Source organism: Cryptotermes secundus, unplaced genomic scaffold, assembly GCF_002891405.2.
Source record: "Cryptotermes secundus unplaced genomic scaffold, Csec_1.0 scaffold655, whole genome shotgun sequence".
Lineage (NCBI taxonomy): Eukaryota > Metazoa > Arthropoda > Insecta > Blattodea > Kalotermitidae > Cryptotermes > Cryptotermes secundus.
Window position 1 is genome coordinate 751,775 of NW_019726234.1, and position 19,190 is coordinate 770,964.

Consider the following 19,190-nt stretch of genomic DNA (forward strand, 5'->3'; position numbering starts at 1 on the left):
GCTCAGCCACTACAAATGACTTCTATATAACAAAGCCCAAACATCTGAATGCATGGAATTGCTGTGTGGGAGGCTTTGCTGTAATTTCTGTTGGTGTGAGAGAAACAGGGTGGTTTCCAACATACTCAGATGAATGGTAGATACATAGATATGACACATTTAATTTTGTGGATGCCTCATTATGAAGAATCAGTTTTGTAGAGAAATGTGCCTTAATGGTTATGAATTGTGAATATGTGGGAGTTGTACAACCAGCATGAGTAATTGAATTAAAATATATATATTCCTGTTGTACATGCAAACTGCTTTCAAAATTAGATTTAAAACAGACCAACAAGCATCCATTTTTAACCAGTTCAGTGTTCGTTGTCCCATGCACTTTCCATGCAATCAGATTGTTATAACAAACTTGTCTTTTAAATCAGCATAATGTGTTCAGTATGAATTGACTGGGAGTGCCATACAGAAACATCTTTCAGTGTCAGTCCAGTAGCCTTAGGATTTAGTGGTGACACATTATTCATCATATACCACCCAGCTTTTATGATTATTGACAAATCATTAGACATGGGATCTATCCCTGTAACAACCATTCAATATTTCATTTCTTCTGAAAAATAAATAACCACTTAAAGCCATTTTCATTAGCCCTAGAATGGACTGATACAGGATTGAAGTATCTTAATTATGTTATGGATGTATTCTGTTCATATCTGGGCCATGACACTCATTTTCTGGACTGAGGAGATTTCAGGAGCTAACCTTGGTTCAACCAGATCAGTGCTTGGTTAGTATGACCAGTCTGTGTGACCTTTTCTAGCTTAACCCTTTTAACTACATATCACATATCAACTGCTCGCCAAATTTGGCACCGCACAATCTCAGTAATTGATAGAGTGTCTTTAAATAAACTGCGAATTGATTAAGTGTGACTTGGACAAATAGGCCTAGTATTGAGCATCTATCTACTGAAAGTTGTATAGATGCTGAATTTCATTTAATAAGCAGAATATAAATTTGAATTTGAATGTTATAGGAACTGCTAATGTTATCAAACACTGAGGTAATTCCATATTAATTTCAGTGTCCTTTGTTATTTATTCTGATATTTTATGACACATTATTAGCTGTTAAAAGACATTTATTGTCAGATGATTTATGATAAGAATGATTATAATTACTCAGTTGGGAGGAATTGATTGTGGCCAATTTTAATATACTTCCTGGTACTCGGGGAAAAACCAAGTCAGTTTGCACTTGATGTGATTCCACGCAGAGACCTTTAGAACGTTTCGTACCTTAGTAATATGTGTGTGAGATTGATTGTGTTTAGGTTATAGAATAGAATGTCACTAAGGGATAAACTGAACTCCCTTCTTCCCAAATGTGGACGCTCCATTCCCTTTTGTGTCCCATATGTTCTGTCGGCTGGCATGTCTTCAGAGTCTGTGAGAGGGGGTTAGAGATATGAATAAATGACTGGATTTATGAGAGCAGAGTTCTGGTTGCCAAGAGAATAGAAGGAAGAGTGTTTGCAGCATCTTGTCTCAGTTCGTTTGAAATTTAAGTAACAACTATGTAAGAGGAAGATTACAGACCTCCCAAGGTATGTGTGCTGTCGCAGATAGTGGGATCAAATAACAGAGGAGGTTGGGAATTGGGATTACAGTTGTGCTAAGTGGTTTTGCAACCTTTTCCACTCCCATCCTCCATTCTCTCAACTTATCCCTTTGTTGGGGATTTTTTTTCCATTCACATTCTTTATCTCCTGCCTCTTCTTTTTCACCCTTTGTTGAAGTGTAGTAGGGCCTCTAAAACTCACTGGGGAAATTTAATGTACATATAGTTATGCATAATTTACCCATCATGGTGTGAAAAAAATAATATGAAAAATAGGATGCATCCAGGAAAACAGTTTTAGACTGTGTGTTATGTTTTCCTCCTCGAGAGTCGTTGAATTACAAAAATGCTGTATTTTATGGCAAATATTTAGTGTACCTCTCACAGGTGACTTAAGTACAAGATACGTTTAGAGCCAGGATGGTGGTTACACCGTGACCACAGTTTTTCTGAATGGCACATTTGGGTTTGAATAAACAGAGCACTAATGCCTTGTGGTATAGATCTTCACTGAAACTAGATCTGCCCCAGTACGCAATACTGGTTCCTTCTTAAGTCACGAGTAAATTGCTAGAATCAAACTTTAAACACAGTAATATGTTTAGTCATATCATGTGTTTGAAGTTATTCATTGTTTTGGCATACATTACAGTCACCATCTTGTGAGTAGGTGAGGTAGGAGGAGGATGTGTCCTGATGTATAGGTCTGTCACTGGTGGTAAGGGTGGGAGTGTGTTTTGGTCCCTGCATACAGTGGCCGATTGGAGCCTTTGCTCACCGTTATCTTGGAGTTGCCATATAAACTTACTTTGGGGCGTTGAAAGGGGAGAGTGGATTGCATCTGCTGCACTTTCAAATTTCACGTATACCAGTAATGGGATTTGGGAAATAAATTAGTTACTGAGATAACGAACATGCTTAGCAGGAGAAAACATTAAACAGTTTGTTCAAAATTGGATATCTGAGCCCATGTCTGATGGTATAGAAGAAATGCTTTCTCTAGAAATGAGGTGCAACATGATCAGCATTGGCATGGCTGTGTGGTTCCTTATAATGGCCCCTTTTCTCTGTGAAGGGAAAGCATATTTCATGGTGGAAACCCTTACAAATACATACATTGAGCTTTTGCAGCCACATGATGAAACAATGGACACACAAAACTAGCAGAACATATGTTCTCTATGTGTTTACACTCATAACAGAAGTGATACCTTCATTTTGACTGCTTTGTACTGGAACATGGTGAATGAATGTGTGGTGACTATGTTTATGCCAGTTACCTGAAAATATTACGGATGAGACATTTAATTATGTGTTTTTGATCTTAGAGTGATTTTTATGTTTGATATCAATGGCTTCATGATCTGTGGGATGCATACTATGGAGCTTCTCAAGCGCTGGCATTATGGTTTTGAGTTCCACATGGAACACTGGATGTTAATTTGGTTTTTATTGTATTGTCCCATGATGAAAACCCATATGGTTATCTGATCCCCAATCCACCTTATTTTACCACTTGTATGGATCAGGAACTAGGTAAAAACATACGCTTGAATCATACTAGAATGCATGAAAAGATTCTGCTTAATTTTCATGTAAGATCAATGGCCACAGTGCCAAATCATTTTTACCTGCTTGATTGATATTGATATCAGATCGGCATAACTGAAAGACTGATTGTTTTCCAAGATATATTGTTAATGCACTTATTGCAAAAGAAAATCCCATAGATGTAAACCTGGTTAAAAATACAGATCTGATACAAGTTCAAAAATATTTGCAGAGACCATTGATGTAGACAGAATGCAAGGAATACATTGAAAAAGAACTCCAAATTTGAGTACACCATTTATTTCTTGTTATTCAGTATTACAGACAAGGTTATATAGATACGGGTGAACATGAAGCTATTTTCTTTGCAGCATGGAGAAAAGAACTTAGAAAATGTTACACACGAAGAAGCAGTAGCAACGTTGAAGGCCACACAAGACCGAGTTGTGCTGCTTGTGGCAAAACCTGAAACAGCTTACCTGCCACCACCACCAGATGTCTCAAGTACGCCACCTCCACCTCGTAAGATAATTTTTATTTTTTTTAATTCTCTCATTGTTAAAATGTAAAATGCTCTTTATTTGTGTTTCTTCTTGCCTTCTTGAATGTGATGATGTGATTTAATTTTTTCACTTTAGAGTGTGTTGTGTACTTCTTACTGTGTGGATATTTCCTTTGTGTTGTTCTGTTCCTGGTTTCATTGTGAACATTTTGTTCTATCATCAACTAGACTTTATGTCATCAACTGTATTCAAATTAGAATAGATGAGTCAAGTTATGTTCAGGGTGAATACGTAGCTTATTTGGTTTTGAGTATTAGCATTTTGAAAGTGGAAATTGATCATTTAAGTTTTCTTTAATTTGGCAGACTTAACAATTTGTGTACCTCATAGTAACAACCTTATGTATGTCTTGAGGAAATTTTATGACCAACATCAGTAAACCTGGAATTCTGCAGTTTTGGTTAATTTATAAATTAACTAGTGTTATTTTAAACATTTTATTCTGCTCTAGATTTGTATTATGAAAAAGATGATTTCTGCAATTAGACAATAATTGTTGAACCAAACTTGTGGTAAGGACTCCCCTCTTCCATCACTTAACTTGCAATAAATTTTTCTGTTTAAATAATAGATTGAATGAATGAACTGTTAACTAATTACCTCTGCAATTAGGTGTAGCAGTAGTCATTTAAATTTGCATTNGAATTCTGCAGTTTTGGTTAATTTATAAATTTACTAGTGTTATTTTAAACATTTTATTCTACTCTAGATTTGTATTATGAAAAAGATGATTTCTGCAATTAGACAATAATTGTTGAACCAAACTTGTGGTAAGGACTCCCCTCTTCCATCACTTAACTTGCAATAAATTTTTCTGTTTAAATAATAGATTGAATGAATGAACTGTTAACTAATTACCTCTGCAATTAGGTGTAGCAGTAGTCATTTAAATTTGCATTTTATTGCAATATGTGCTACAAATTAGTTTGACATATTGGGTAAGGTAATGCTGAGTAGTGTTACGTTTTACAGTTGCTTTAACTGTTTTGCAGCCCCTTTGGAAACACCAATGCCATATTCAGACTCGCTCAATGCATCAATGGCTCTGCAGGCATCCACACCACGAGCTGTCAGTGAAGAAGACATTTCTCGGTAAGTCAGAACTCCTTTGTGTTTATGTGTGTTTGAGTGTGCATGTACTTGTGTAATATCATATAAGGTTAATTACAGATATTTTTATTATTAGTAGATTCAATACCAGTCATTAATTCAGAAAAAAAGTATACTACCATTTAAAAAAAACTGTGCTGTCACATCTGAGGTGTAGATATCTGCATACAACTGTGAATGCCACATTATTTGAAGACTCAAGCAGATCTTTTGTCATGTCTCATGTTTGCCAAATTAAACACTTTTAGGAAGAAATTCAGAATTTAATAAAAAACGTTTGTATTATGTATTATTTAATCATCTTTTATTAAGAACATCATTATGTTTCTACAGGAATATGGCTTGGCATTATAAAGAAAGAACAACTAAACTATCAATATACATTCAGATATTTATCTCTTATTGAAAGGATATTGAACCTGGCTTATATTATACTAGTTTTCAACATTTTAAGCATTTATATGTGTGAGTGGATATCTCTTTTATGTAATTCATGTCAATTTTAATCGATTCATATAAAGTTTCCTTCTGTAATTGTATGCCCCTGAAGATGGCCATATGTGGGTGAAACATATCAGGCTTTATGGTTATTTTAAGGTAATCAGTACCTCAGTAATAATAACCTCTATTAGACTGCTCATATACTCATATTGAAGTTAAGTGCAATGTCAGTGCCATTTCATAAGTACTCCAANGTACCTTGGTAATAATAACCTCTGTATAACTGTTCCTATACTCATATTAAAGTCAAGTGCAATGTAAGTGCCATTTCAAGATCTCCATATTTCATTAGTGCGAGGAAAAGTATATATGATACCCTGTTGTAAGATGGTCCATATTGCATAAAGTGTGACAGATGCATTCTGTGATGCAAAGGAAGTACCCATTATATTGGATAGACTGGCAATGAGGAAGAGAAATGGTGATGAAAAGCATACACAAACATCCATTTCATATACAGATTCATACCCTCCTGTCCTGAGAGCTCAGTTAGCAAACACCAGCCATATATCTACCCTAGCGAACCTCTTTCAGTGTTAATGAAACAAAGTTTTAGGTTTTTTTTTAATGGAAGGGAGTATCAAATATTACCTAACAGAGGCATGTGATAAGCAAATTAAAGATCTCTGATGGCTTAAGCTTATTTATGCAGACGTATTTACATTTCACCAGATTACTCTTTTGTTTTGCAGAGTGGTAGCGCACACAGTGGTAAACGTTTTTAGTCTGGCTGTGTTCCAGCCATCCTGGCCAAGTACTTTATGGCTTTACTCATTTCCTGCAAGTGAATGCCAGGATGCTAAATAACCTCACCAGATGATACATTTTCATAAATTACCTGAGTAACCATGCAACTTTGTCAGTCTATGAGAGTTTCCTACGTTTCCACATATTGCATGTTTAATGAATTGCAAATGTATGGAACTAAATTTCCGGGCAGTATGTTTTATGTCAACTGCATATAGTTAAGGTCTGCCAAGTAGTGATAATTTGATATTTTCAGACATAAGAAGAAGATATGTAAAAAAAATATACATATTAAATTTCATGCTGTATTTTGATACAGTTTCATTTTGCTTAACTGTGTGTAGAATGAATTTGCCATGCACAGAGAAAGATGGGTGGTATATTTTTAGAAGTAATATTCAAATAAAATATGTGGGATCCAAATTGGGTCACTGACACAAAATATCTTCACTTTGTAGAAGGACTCAAACAAGCATCTTTATGTATTGTTGAATGGTCACAGGGACTATTTGGATATAGTCCTATTTCCCAGTGTGGTTCAGGAATACTAAGTTTGCAGTGAAAATAATTCACAGTTATGCTCTCAAACTGATAAGGCTGATTTATGAATTAGGGTCTTTTATAAAGGTAAAAGTAAATTTACACTCATGCAGAGGCATGCAGTTGTCACTTTCTCTGAGAAAGTACTTGGCAAGAGACTGTGGGCTCAGACGTCAAGTTGCAGCTGTGAGGAGGTTCCTCAGCTACACAGTCCATAGTCACTGGCTGGTTAGTGTTTCTTTGATTATTTTGTATTCCTTCGTTACTTTTTGCGGTGACAGTGCGATGATTGTATGTGCTGAATCAGGAAAGCAGTGGAAAGAGTGGTTGTGTCTGTCACAAGGTACTGTCCTCATTCTACAATTCTGCAACCAGCTGTCGGTTTTCAGACTGTGGATCTGATTATTCTTTTTCAGATGTAGCACACTGAATGCACTTGATTGTCCATGATTGACCATGCAGTTGGCATGGTTTCCCTTCTCATGAAGCTCTGTTGTTCTCTCAGCCACAGAAGAGAACACACAACATTCTGTGTATGCATTATCTTTTACAGTATTATATTACAGTGCATTTAAATATACTTGATTGTAAAGATTTTTGATTGTGTAATGTCTACATGGATGGAAAGAAATCTAGCCTCCCAAACATGATGTGTTTTCTTTCATAAAATCGACAGATCCACAGATAATGCTCCCCTCACTATCTTAATGCAATAACCGTCTTGAAATATGAAAATATTTGGTAATTTTAGATGTGTTTAAAAAGGGAAAGTCATCTGTTACTTCCATCATGTCTCCCTACACATTAGTAGCAGGATCCAAAGTCAGTGCATTAGACATGCACTAACCTTTATTAAGCTGGTCTTTAAATTGCTTTTTTTACTCATGGAGAACTCACCCTCTTCTGCTGTTTGTTGTCTTTTGGTCTTAGTGTTATGCTGAAATGACCATAATTTTCTGTTATAATGAAATTATCAGGAGAGTTTGGTTTGACTTGAGTTTTATCCAGAAGGTTAATACATCTTGGTCTCACTTCAGTTATTTGTCATTAGTCAAGGTTTTTAGGATCATCTTAGAATAAAACTTTTTGACTTTGAGACTTGTGGTTAAAATTAGCAAACACTTCTTTCCATTCTCCTCTGCTGTCGTTCTGTTAGGCATTCTTTGATAGGTACAAATTTCCACACTTTTCCAACATTTTAATCAGTTTTGCTCCTGCCCAGAAAGGAAATAATTTCTGAATTTTTTATTTAATATTTATCTTTGATGAAAACATTATCATGTGGTTCATTCTCTGATTTTTATACATAAGGATTTACTTAAAATATTTTTACGAAATGCTGTTACAGTGGAAAATGAGTAACTAATACTGGATCTTTTAAAAATGTAACACTACTTTTCATGATACTTTTTGTCACATTTTTTACTTATGTGAGGGAACTAAAGAAGGAGTATTTGTTCTAATTACCCTTAAGGAAAAAATGCTTAAAATTAAGAATTAAATGTTCTGTTAGGGAAGTATTTTGGAGTGCAGGCCATCTTTGTTGAGATAATTTCAGTTATGAGATTAATGTCTTCAGGGTAGTTATGCCATGTAGTGTATTAGAAATTTACTAACGTTTAGATTGAACATGCTACCTCTATCTTCAGTATAGTTCAGTTATGTTTTTGGGGGTTAAGTCTAGGTTTCTCCCCACGATTTCCTGGTCCCAAAAAAAACAGCATTTTTAGAGGAATTATTAAGGACATTTTGAAGACTGCATATTACAAAAACTTCTACACAGGGATTATAGCAACTACTTTCTTTTAAATGCTTTTTTATATAAGAGATTCTTATAAATTATCTTAATGATTTATCTTTTAGTATTTAGATGTGACCTCAAAAGTTTGTACTACTTCATGAAGTATAACTATCAAATGCAACATCAGTTATAGATTTCACACATTTCTGTATGTCGGTATTTGATATTATTTACTCCAGACTGGTTGGTGCAGCGATAGTGCCTCAGACTATTTGATAGGTGTTCAGATCAAATCTTGGCCTGGACACTGGTGGTCTTGATTTAGGTTTTTATGTTTTCTTCAGCCCAGAGCCATGGTAGGACCTGGATTAGGCCATGACCACTTCTTTCCAAGTCTTTCCTATTCATCACCCATTCAGTGTTGTGTACTATCAGTACTGACAGGTTTATAAAATAAACCACAGAAGAAATATGCATTCTTCACGAAGATGACCCAAACAGGTGTTGCATATTTTTTTATAAAGCAGTGTGGCACTAGAATTTCTTCAAGTTGGAGTAGTCTTTGTGGTCATGATTGTGCTCAATAGAACAGGTGTTTGGTTCCAAAGTTATTATTGGGGTAGAGAAAGTTCATTGACATAATATCTTAGCCTTCTTTCTCCTTTTAAATTAAAGGGGGTGAAAATAAGGATAGTGGGCCAAAACAAAAAGAGTATAAAGAATATGGTGATGTTAGATGGTATCTTATATAACAGCATTAGATTTCTGCACAGTAAGTAAGCTTTTATTTTTCATCCACTCAATGGCCACATGATTCTCTGAGATCCACATTGCTTGAGTAACAAATCTTATAGCATAAGTCTGCATCTGACAGTATGCTTTCTTTCCTCTTCTCCATGTGGAATGGCATAGGCAGCATGCCAAGTTATGAGTTAAATGTGATCTGTTTAATTTTCTGGAAAAAAAGGTGACACTAAAAGAGAAACAAATTACTGAAATGACAGTGATTCATGTCTTTCATTGATTAGATGCCATTCTAAAAAGAGTTTTATCTTCTGGGATATAACATCTTGTATTTCGTAGAAAGTCAACTGACTTTTGGAAGTACATGTCACCTCCATCTTTGGGGTGAAGAATGAGTTGAGCTTGCTACCTGCTTTCATGCTGGTTTCCTGCTTGGCTTATTCTTCGACTCTGAAGATGGGGGTGACATATTGCTCCAAAATGTCAGTAGACATTCAACGAACTATACAGTATTATATCCCAGAAGATAGGACTGTTCATAACCACCACTGTGAGAACCTTGAACCCTACACAATGCCATCCTAGTTTATTATCTCATTTAATGTTTTTAATTAGTTCTACTGTTTTATGTGCAACAGTTTATTAAAACTTTAAAAGTTTTCATGACATGTTTCCACCGAATTGGTCATCGTCAGGTGTTAAAAGTTGTGGGTGAGGTAACTGCTGTCTTTCTGCGTTGATGTGTACTTGTTGATACGTGGTATATGGTTCCCTTAGAGCGCATGTGTGTATTCCTTCTTGCTCTGTTATGTTCCCCGTGTATTATGTTTCTTTTCTTGTTTCGAGTTGCAGTTGGAAAGGACAAGGAACTTAACATTGTTATTTCATGACTAATGAAAGGAAAAGCTAAACAGACTTACTTTTATGATTAGTGTTTACAACTACAGTGCATAGTGCCATTGTGTAACGTTACTGTCAGCATTTAAGCATGGTGTATCAGAATTTGATGCAGCATCTAGTAATAAAAATTCCAAGTAATTCCAACTTAATTGAGGCTGTAGTGATTTGGTCCAGAATTTGGTCTAGTGTCAGGCTTTGGAAGCCTGGAATGGATATTCTTTTCAGTTCCTTAAAAGGGAATTCCTTCACCAGATGAGAAGATGTATGACCTTTTCAAGGACGACCTTCCAATATGAAATTAGTCGAAGTTGTATGTCCTTATTTTATTATCATACATGCTCGTACATTTCAAAGTTTGTCTATGATTCTGGAATGTTAGTGTTGGTAAAATTTCCTGTGATTAAGTAAGGTCATTTAATGTGAAGAGTAATGGCCTTCATACAGTATGGTCTGTAAAATATAATATGAAACATCTGTTACCCTCTTGGGTTTCTTGTACTGATTTCCAGTTACTGGCAAAAATCGTTTGGAAATATTTTTAAGGGCATACTTTTTCAATATACGAGTTCTATCAGAGCTTATTTTTCATATTTTGCATGGCAAAATTTGATTCACTTTTGGCATGCAAATCTACACCTCTGTACTGATAAAGTCTGATATATTCTTATAGGAAATACAAGTCTCTTTGTCAGCTGATATTTCTGGTATATTTTTGATGTCTCTGCAACTGTAATTTTAAAACATCATTAGCAATTCCATCATTCATGCTTTTGAATTTTAATCAGTTGGTACCTGGTTCTTGTGTGGGCCAGGGACCATTTGCCTTGTTTGCGACATCCCTTCATAAGAACATTTAGCACTATATCTTCATATAGCTCAAGATCATATGTCTTCCAGTTTCATAGTTTCTATCTTGTAATGTCTTGTAATCTTGTAAGTTGAAGCAGGGTCGTAAATGGGGACCCGATTTTAATGAGAATGCATATTTATTTCGTGCAACCAAATAGTGTGCTCATTTGGATATATGTACATTTCTAAAATTTTAGATGTGGTTTGATGGTGCATATAAGTGCATATTTTGCCTTTTTATGACTAAACATAATATTTTCCAAGATCTCTATTTATGCTGCACATTTTCTTTTTAAAGTAGTTGTTTGAGGCTCTATACTACAAGCTGAAAGGTCGCGGGTTCATGTCCCGACGAGGTCATTGGATCTTTTCAATTGACCTGATCCTTCTAGCCGTACTATGGCCTTGGGGTCGACTCAGTCTCTAACAGAAGTGAGTACCAAGAATTTCTTGGAATATTCTTGGGGGTAAAGGGCGGCCGGGGCGTAAGACTGACAACATTACCGTCATCTGTGAGCCGATTGTCTAGAAAATGTGGGAACCTCAACATCTCCTAACTCTATGGGCCTCCACAGCCTTATACAAGGATAGCTTTACTTTTACTTTTTATTGTTATATATATTTTTAATTTTATGTTCAAATTTTCAATCATCGTCGTATGTATACGATTTTTCTTTTCTGTATTTTCCGTCATGCAGTAGTAAGTTTCAGCAAGCTGGTTCAGGTGGCATTGATTCAGACTTGTAATTGGGAAGTACCTAGTTCGAATTTTGGTCGGGATGACTAACCTGAGAGTTTCCTTTTTTTTTTACGTGTTTTCCCAGTCCCACCAAGCGATTGCTGGGGTATGAAACCTACCTTGAAATATCACCACCCGCTTCCTTTCATGTCCTTTCCAATTCATATCATTCGACGATTCGACGCTGTATAGTATGTGCTGTTGAAAACCCATGAAATAAAGCATAAATAAATATAATAAAAAAAAAACTCTTCTGGAAGTCTGACACACGTGAATACCATTTTCATTAAATTTCTGGTCGGCTTGCCTTTCGCTAAGTCACGCGTCATGTTTTTCGTGCTGACTGTCGTAAATCGAATCGGATTTCGATTGAAGGCAATTGTTGTGTCTGTTGTGCCACCTGATGTTACGTCCCTACGCGTTATCAGCTTCCAACACTCGTGACCTGTCCGGACCACCTGCGTTCTCGTCCTTCCTTACTGTCGTTCCTTAGTAATTGAATCATTCAGACTACGACTTGCACCTCCAGTTTCTCTTTTTGTTCCTCCTTTCACGTATCTTATGAATATATTTCTTTCTTGGACGCATTATTGTCCTTTGTGACGCTGTGAATCTCAAAGCAGTGATGATTGTTGGAGTATGTGGAAGATAGTGTTTAAGGACCTGTAAGGATTGAGTAAAACAAACAAAAACTAAGGATATCCAGTCTCCCAACCGAGTCCATCCTGGAAGTTTCCGATACACAGTTAGGAATTCTTGTTATGTCATCTTGATGTTTGTTCTAATTGTTTTAACAGAGAGAATGAAAACATTACTTGACCATGAATTGCGTGATTTATACTCGTATAATTAAATCAAGAACTATGAGGGGCGGAACATGTAGCACACGACGCGTAAATGAGAGGAAAACGGGCTTATGCGAAGTACTAGTACTTTGTGAATATCTAACTGGATTGAGCTGACTGTAGATAGCATCGAAATGCCGAATTTGTGAAGACTCAGATGAAGCTGTAAAGTTCAGGTTTAATGATGAAACAAAGGGTTCGCAAGGGACAACTGAAGTAAACCATAGTATGGGCAGCTGGCATCGAGGTTCGTTTCAGGCTTTTGGTGGACCCAGCCTCTAGCAGAAATGAGTACCAGGAATTTTCCTGGGGGTAAAGGGCGACCGACACGTAAGGCGGACAGCCTCGCCACCATCTGTGAGCCGATTGTCTAGAGAAAATGTGGGAGCCTCGACGTCTCACAACCGTATGGGCCTTCACGGCCTCTTACAGGGACAGCTTTACCTTTTTACCTTATAGGAATGTGCCTGAAAGGCACCCCAGGTTGAAGCAATTAATTTTACCACGTAATGCGCACACTTGGCCAACTGTAAACGCCCCACAACAAATTTTTAGAGAAGTTCAAATGATACTCATTCTGTTATGTAGACGCGTGTGTGGGAACATTCCACATACTAACTCACGGTCTAACAGACAGCACTCACTCCTAGTCAGTAACATATTGCCGCACGTTGCTGCCACCACTCGTATTTATACAGTACTCGATGTCCAGCCCACTCGTAGATCATCGCGTGCGCTAGCCAATCAGCGCTCACAATCGCAACTGCAAGTTTAAGCTCCGCTCAGCAAGCATGGTATGAAAGCGGAGCCCAAAGCTCGCAATCATTGGGGCTCGACACCAAGACAGACAGACAGACAGACTGACTGACCGTCAGTTGCAACATGACTTTGACTGCAATCATCAGTGATCACATTCAGTTCAGAGCCATCAGTCATCAGAGTCATGAGGTGTTCAATGCGCTAAAGACATCTGCCGCAACTCTCCAGCAACTGCGCTCTGCTACTAGACAGCTAACGTAGGGGCCCCCATACACACACAGTTTGGCCTCCAGTTCGGCCTGCACAGTTGAAGACTGAAAGGCAAAACTGACGTGTGTGGTGCGGCCGGCCGGCCGGCCAATTGTTTGGACTGTTGGCCTGTGGGAAACCCGTCAGTTCTGCCTGCAGGACCGTAGCACGTGACGTGTGTGACTCAACATTGTAGGCTGGAAGACCGTGATTGTGGCATGAAGCCTGCCGCTTTATCTGCGCGTGTATGGGGAGGAAAGGGAGGGGGTAAACTGTCACAGTTTTGCCTGTAAGGTCGATCGGAAGGCCAAACTGTGTGTATATGGGGGGCCTAGCTGTTGCAACTCTCCAGCAACCACGCTCTGCGACCAGGCAGCTAACGTAGTTGCCGCAACTGTCCAGCAACCTCGCTCTGCGACCAGGCAGCTAACGTAGTTGCCGCAACTGTCCAGCAACCTCGCTCTGCGACCAGGCAGCTAACGTAGTTGCCGCAACTGTCCAGCAACCTCGCTCTGCGACCAGGCAGCTAACGTAGTTGCCGCAACTGTCCAGCAACCTCGCTCTGCGACCAGGCAGCTAACGTAGTTGCCGCAACTGTCCAGCAACCTCGCTCTGCGACCAGGCAGCTAACGTAGTTGCCGCAACTGTCCAGCAACCTCGCTCTGCGACCAGGCAGCTAACGTAGTTGCCGCAACTGTCCAGCAACCTCGCTCTGCGACCAGGCAGCTAACGTAGTTGCCGCAACTGTCCAGCAACCTCGCTCTGCGACCAGGCAGCTAACGTAGTTGCCGCAACTGTCCAGCAACCTCGCTCTGCGACCAGGCAGCTAACGTAGTTGCCGCAACTGTCCAGCAACCTCGCTCTGCGACCAGGCAGCTAACGTAGTTGCCGCAACTGTCCAGCAACCTCGCTCTGCGACCAGGCAGCTAACGTAGTTGCCGCAACTGTCCAGCAACCTCGCTCTGCGACCAGGCAGCTAACGTAGATGCCGCAAATATCCAGCAACCTCGCTCTGCGACTAGGCAGCTAACGTAGTTGCCGCAACTCTCCAGCAAACGCGCCGTAGGCAGCTGTTTCTACAGGCGCACGCAGCACTACGTTACCGGCCGGACAAACCAGCTGAACGGCCGTAAAGACTTGGTCTACTACAAAGGAGCAAATTCTACCAGCGCACTCACGGTGGAACAAACTGCCCCTTTCAGGGCCAGCCAACTTTTAACATTCTACATAGCTTCACAGCTATTCTGTACATTCAATGTATACAATTTAATATATACAATTGTTACAGATTTACGTGGTAGTCTTTTAGAACATCGACATTCCCACACGTGTATATGTAAATGTATCCCTGTAACAGGCCGTGGAGGTCCATAAGGTTGTGAGATGCTGAGGGTCCCACATTTTCTAGACAGTCTGCTCAAAGATGGCCGTAAGGTTGTCAGCCTTACGCGCCGGCCACCCTTTACCCTCAAGAATATTCCTGGTACTCATTTCTGTTAGAGGCTGAGTCGACCCCGGGGCCATAGTGCGGTTGGAAGGATTAGGTAAATTGAAAAAAATCCACCTCTGCGGGATTCGATCCCGCGACCTTCCGACTTGTAACATAGTGCCTCAACCAACTACGCTACCGCGAATGTTGTATGTATATATATGAAAATATAAATTGATTAAAATTATATGCATCTGTAACATTGTGGTCTTCTGAGTTATGACACAGCGTAGGTAGTTTCTTATGTGGTTACCAACGTTTCCCTTCCATCGCCATGGTAGTTCCTCCGAAACGTCGGTAACCACCTACGAAGCAACAAGGTGCCATAACTCAGATGACCACAATATTCATTTTCACTGCTGTGAGAACTTGAGATCTCACATACATACATAGTTTATTTTCACACTAGAATTCTCTTATAGTTTAGTTTGCCATTTCTGTGATTTAAATATCCAATCTTCCCTTCCCCATTCTTCCATTCTGTCAAGAAATTCTCCCCCCCCCCCCCCAANCGTTGACCGGGTACAGTTCCACCAGTTGTTGATTATTTGATTCCAACCCTCCGAAGAGCCAGCAGTGCTCCCCAGATGTTTTTTTATATATGTTATCTGTAGAGAGGAGGTACACGATTGTATTTATGTATGACGTTCTGGGAAGTTAATTTGCATTAACGCAGTACACTATTTCCTTCCTTTTACCGCTATCTCTTTCTCTATGAGGTCTGGCATGGTGGCCCTCTCTGTCACATAGCATATTCGCTGTTGTTTCATTCCCCTCAACCGCTTTGTAGCAACATCTCGAGTCGGGGATGATTATTTCAGGGCTGAGCGAGCTCCTTAATTGCGGCGAGGTGAACGTCGGTTCGTAATTGCTTCCTACGTCATTGTATGTTTTCGTCACTGTTAACGTGGGCCACAAGTGTAACTTAGTATAAACAGTCTTGGGAAAATAATTGAAACTCAGGAGGAACATACAAACGAGGAAAACATTAATGAAATTCCCGCATCCTAAATGAGACTTAATAAACACTATGAAAGTAGTTTAAAATTAATGGAATGTTTTAGCTTCCCTACCCCTGTACAACAAATTTTGCCTTGCGTTTGTTCGTTTATAAAATTTCTGTAGTCGCTCAATAGATGTCGTTGTTGAAGCGACAATCGTGCGCCGAAGTGTCAGAATTTTGAACTATTCTGCTACTTGCTCGCAAAGCCAACTTCGCTGTGGCGCTTTCCTACGGAAGGGCTTCGTCATACCTACAAGAGGTAAAGTGTTAGTGTTAGTGTTTCTACTCGTTAAACACATTGTTCGGTTTATATGTAATTTGATACAGTTATTTTCTTTTAAAATTGAAGCCCATATCAGTATTTCAGCCCTTAAAACATAGACTGTCAGCACAGTGACCGCGTTTCGTTCGTATTCGGGAAGTAACCCGTTCAAATCCTGACTGGAGACGAGACATCCTGAGCTAGGTGTTCGTGTTTTTCCTCAGTCATAAGCAAATATCATATCTCATTATGCCACTCATCTCTCCCAATTCGTAATCTTCGTGTCTTAACGTTGTTCAATGTTACATATCTCCGTGTGTTTGATTCGTGAGGCTTCTGAGCATAGCAAAGTTTTCATGTTATTTGAACAAAGCCGACTACAGGTTACGGCTGCGGATAAGAATGAAATAGCTTGGTTCTGATTAGACATTTTTCGATAAAATTTGATGCCGTGCTGTAAATATGCAAAAAACTTATCGGATATATCTGATTTTTTTTAATTCGCTTAGTGGAGGGTGGAGTCCAACTGGGTCCACTCGGCAGGGAGGCCACTGATTGGCTTATTGTAGCCTGCCCCGGGTGATTATGGTGATGGAGAATTTGGTGGAATGAAAATTGGCGGGCGAAACTGAAGTACTCGGAGCAAAACCCGCTCCAGCGCCACTTTGTCCACCACAAATCCCACTTGAACATACCGGGGATCGAACCCGGGCCGCCGCGGTGGGAAGGCAGCGACTAACCGCTTGAGCTATGGCACGGCCTTTATATATCTGATTTCGAACCACGTCAGTCTGTCAGTGTTGCCTGCAGAAGAAGATTGAAATCCCGCATCTGTATAACGATTATGCTTTTCTGGCTTTTAAATTCCGACCGCAGTTAGGCAGTCCACAAAGGGAGGAGATGCCGTTTTCTCATTTAGCAGGTGCTGTTTTAACAGGAACCTTCCTTAACTGTGGTGCTCTGGTCAAAGTCATAATTAATTCATACGGCAACTTAATTTTTCTTGTGTAGGAAGCGTACAAAGAGATCGTGTCTTCCAGCCCGTTCAATCCATCTGTGTGTTTCTTCTCTGTACATGAACAAACCCTAGTTTATTTTTTCTCTAAAATTCTTATACGTGTAGTACAAGTAATAACACTGCATAAAATATAGGCGTTATTAAGATATACCGCTTGAATTTTAAATAATATTTAAATGTGATATTTATGTGATGAAACAAAGCTATTAATGTATGCATCGGTGAAGTAAATAATCCCTGTGCTATTCATTGGCCTTGTAGGAAGCAGGATAGGACTGTCACTGTTCATTGTTTGTATACTGCTCATTATTCTTACAGCAATAAATTTCAATATATGAACATCAAGACCAATGAATGATGTACAAGTGGCAATGAAAACATTTGCCCTCCGGATTATGGTTTTTGATATTGAATGTGCATTTCTGCTAACCAATCTTCAGAAGTTTATTGATTATTATAGAACGTTTCTGTTTTCCTTTATGATACCATGTGTGAAAGTGTGTTATTGTCCGCACTGTTCAGAGAATTTAATTTAAGAGGACGTTCAAGGTTCCGAAATATCTGGGGCAACATGAAAGGAACGTAATTTCTTTAAAAAAATGTGATTAAGGAAGAAGGTTTTTATGACGAAGGGGCAGACATTTAGGTCCATATGTAATGGAAGATTGCGGATGAGCACTGTGATGATCTAATGAAGAGTTACCGGACGCAGTAGTAGAAATGACTAATCCCCATATGCCGAAGTGTTGGCATTAAATATTTGCTTGTATAGCTCGACGCACGTTTCTGAAGCTTTAACTCACTGCTTCGTCTGTGAGGACGAACACTGTGGTTTGCTTACATGCGCCCCTGCATCCAGTTGACCACTGTTATACCTTTGCTTTGTGTGTGTTGGTAATGAAACCCATTTCACTGTTCCACATCTTTCGGTTCGATAGAAGAGGATTCTCTGTCTTTCTTTTGTTTCAGAATATGTACATGATTTTTCCATCCTTATGAACCTTGTCATGTCAGACATACTTCCACTACAAATATTATGTTTTTGGACATTATCCATCGTCTCGTCTCTACCTAAAAATCGTCCTGTTTATTTTTGAAAACACAGCGTCTCTGTCTCCGTCTTCAGGTAAAACCTAGACAGTTGGGTACAATCGATAGAGCTGGTCTTTATATCGGGGCCAAACTGAGCAGGTTTTACCTGAAGACTGAGACAGAGACGCTGTGTTTTCAAACATGAACAGGACGGTTTTTAGGTATAGACGAGACGATGGATGATATCCAAAAACATAATATTTGTACCAGTGTACCATAGTCACAAACTTTTAGACCTTATATACTTCCACTAGTTCAGTATAGGGAGAGATGAGCATGTGTTGTTGTCATGTGTGTGTCCAGGTGTGTTTCTGTCCCCCAAAATAACTGTTTTAACCAGCTCTCTGAGTTCCATGGAGCAATGATAGCTCAGTCAGTGTAGCGATGGGCAGCAAGCTGGACGGCCAAGGGATCAGGGTTGGATTCTCGGTACGGGAAGAGATTTGACTCTTGTACATTGCGTTTGTGCCGGTCCTGCAGTTCACCCAGGGGTAAAGCGGCAGGGGTGCGAAGGTGACCACTAACCTCCGTCTAATGCCAGGTTTAAGAATGGTTTAGCTACACCTTCACTTCCCTAACGTCTTCATGTCGTGGTGTTTAATTCATTAAGCACAGGGACAACTTTGTCTCGTCCTTCCCCAAGTCTCATTAAACTTATTGTGAACATCATTCCATTTGAAGAAAGTTGTCTTCTGGGTTTAGGCACCGTGTATTCTTCGTTTTGGCCGACGTTTCGGAGGAACGTAGCGCCTCCATCTTCAGAGCAGTTGAATAGCTGCGGAGAGCANCCATTTGATGGTGTCGCTTTTTTTATTGCTAGTGGGGTGGGACTAAGTCCTTTGTACTACGGCCACTTCTGGCCTATTGT

The 19,190-nt window shown here is 39.2% G+C and overlaps 1 protein-coding gene across 1 annotated transcript in view; it reads left to right on the plus strand.

Moving 5' to 3' along the window:
- The window catches only part of LOC111864055 (disks large 1 tumor suppressor protein), a gene marked incomplete in the record, with an annotated part of 824,637 nt that overhangs the window by 681,573 nt on the left and 123,874 nt on the right, over positions 1-19,190 (plus strand). Inside the window, 2 exon segments of the mRNA XM_033751308.1 lie at positions 3,543-3,693; positions 4,727-4,826. Of these exon segments, the coding sequence (XP_033607199.1) occupies positions 3,543-3,693; positions 4,727-4,826 (251 nt within the window).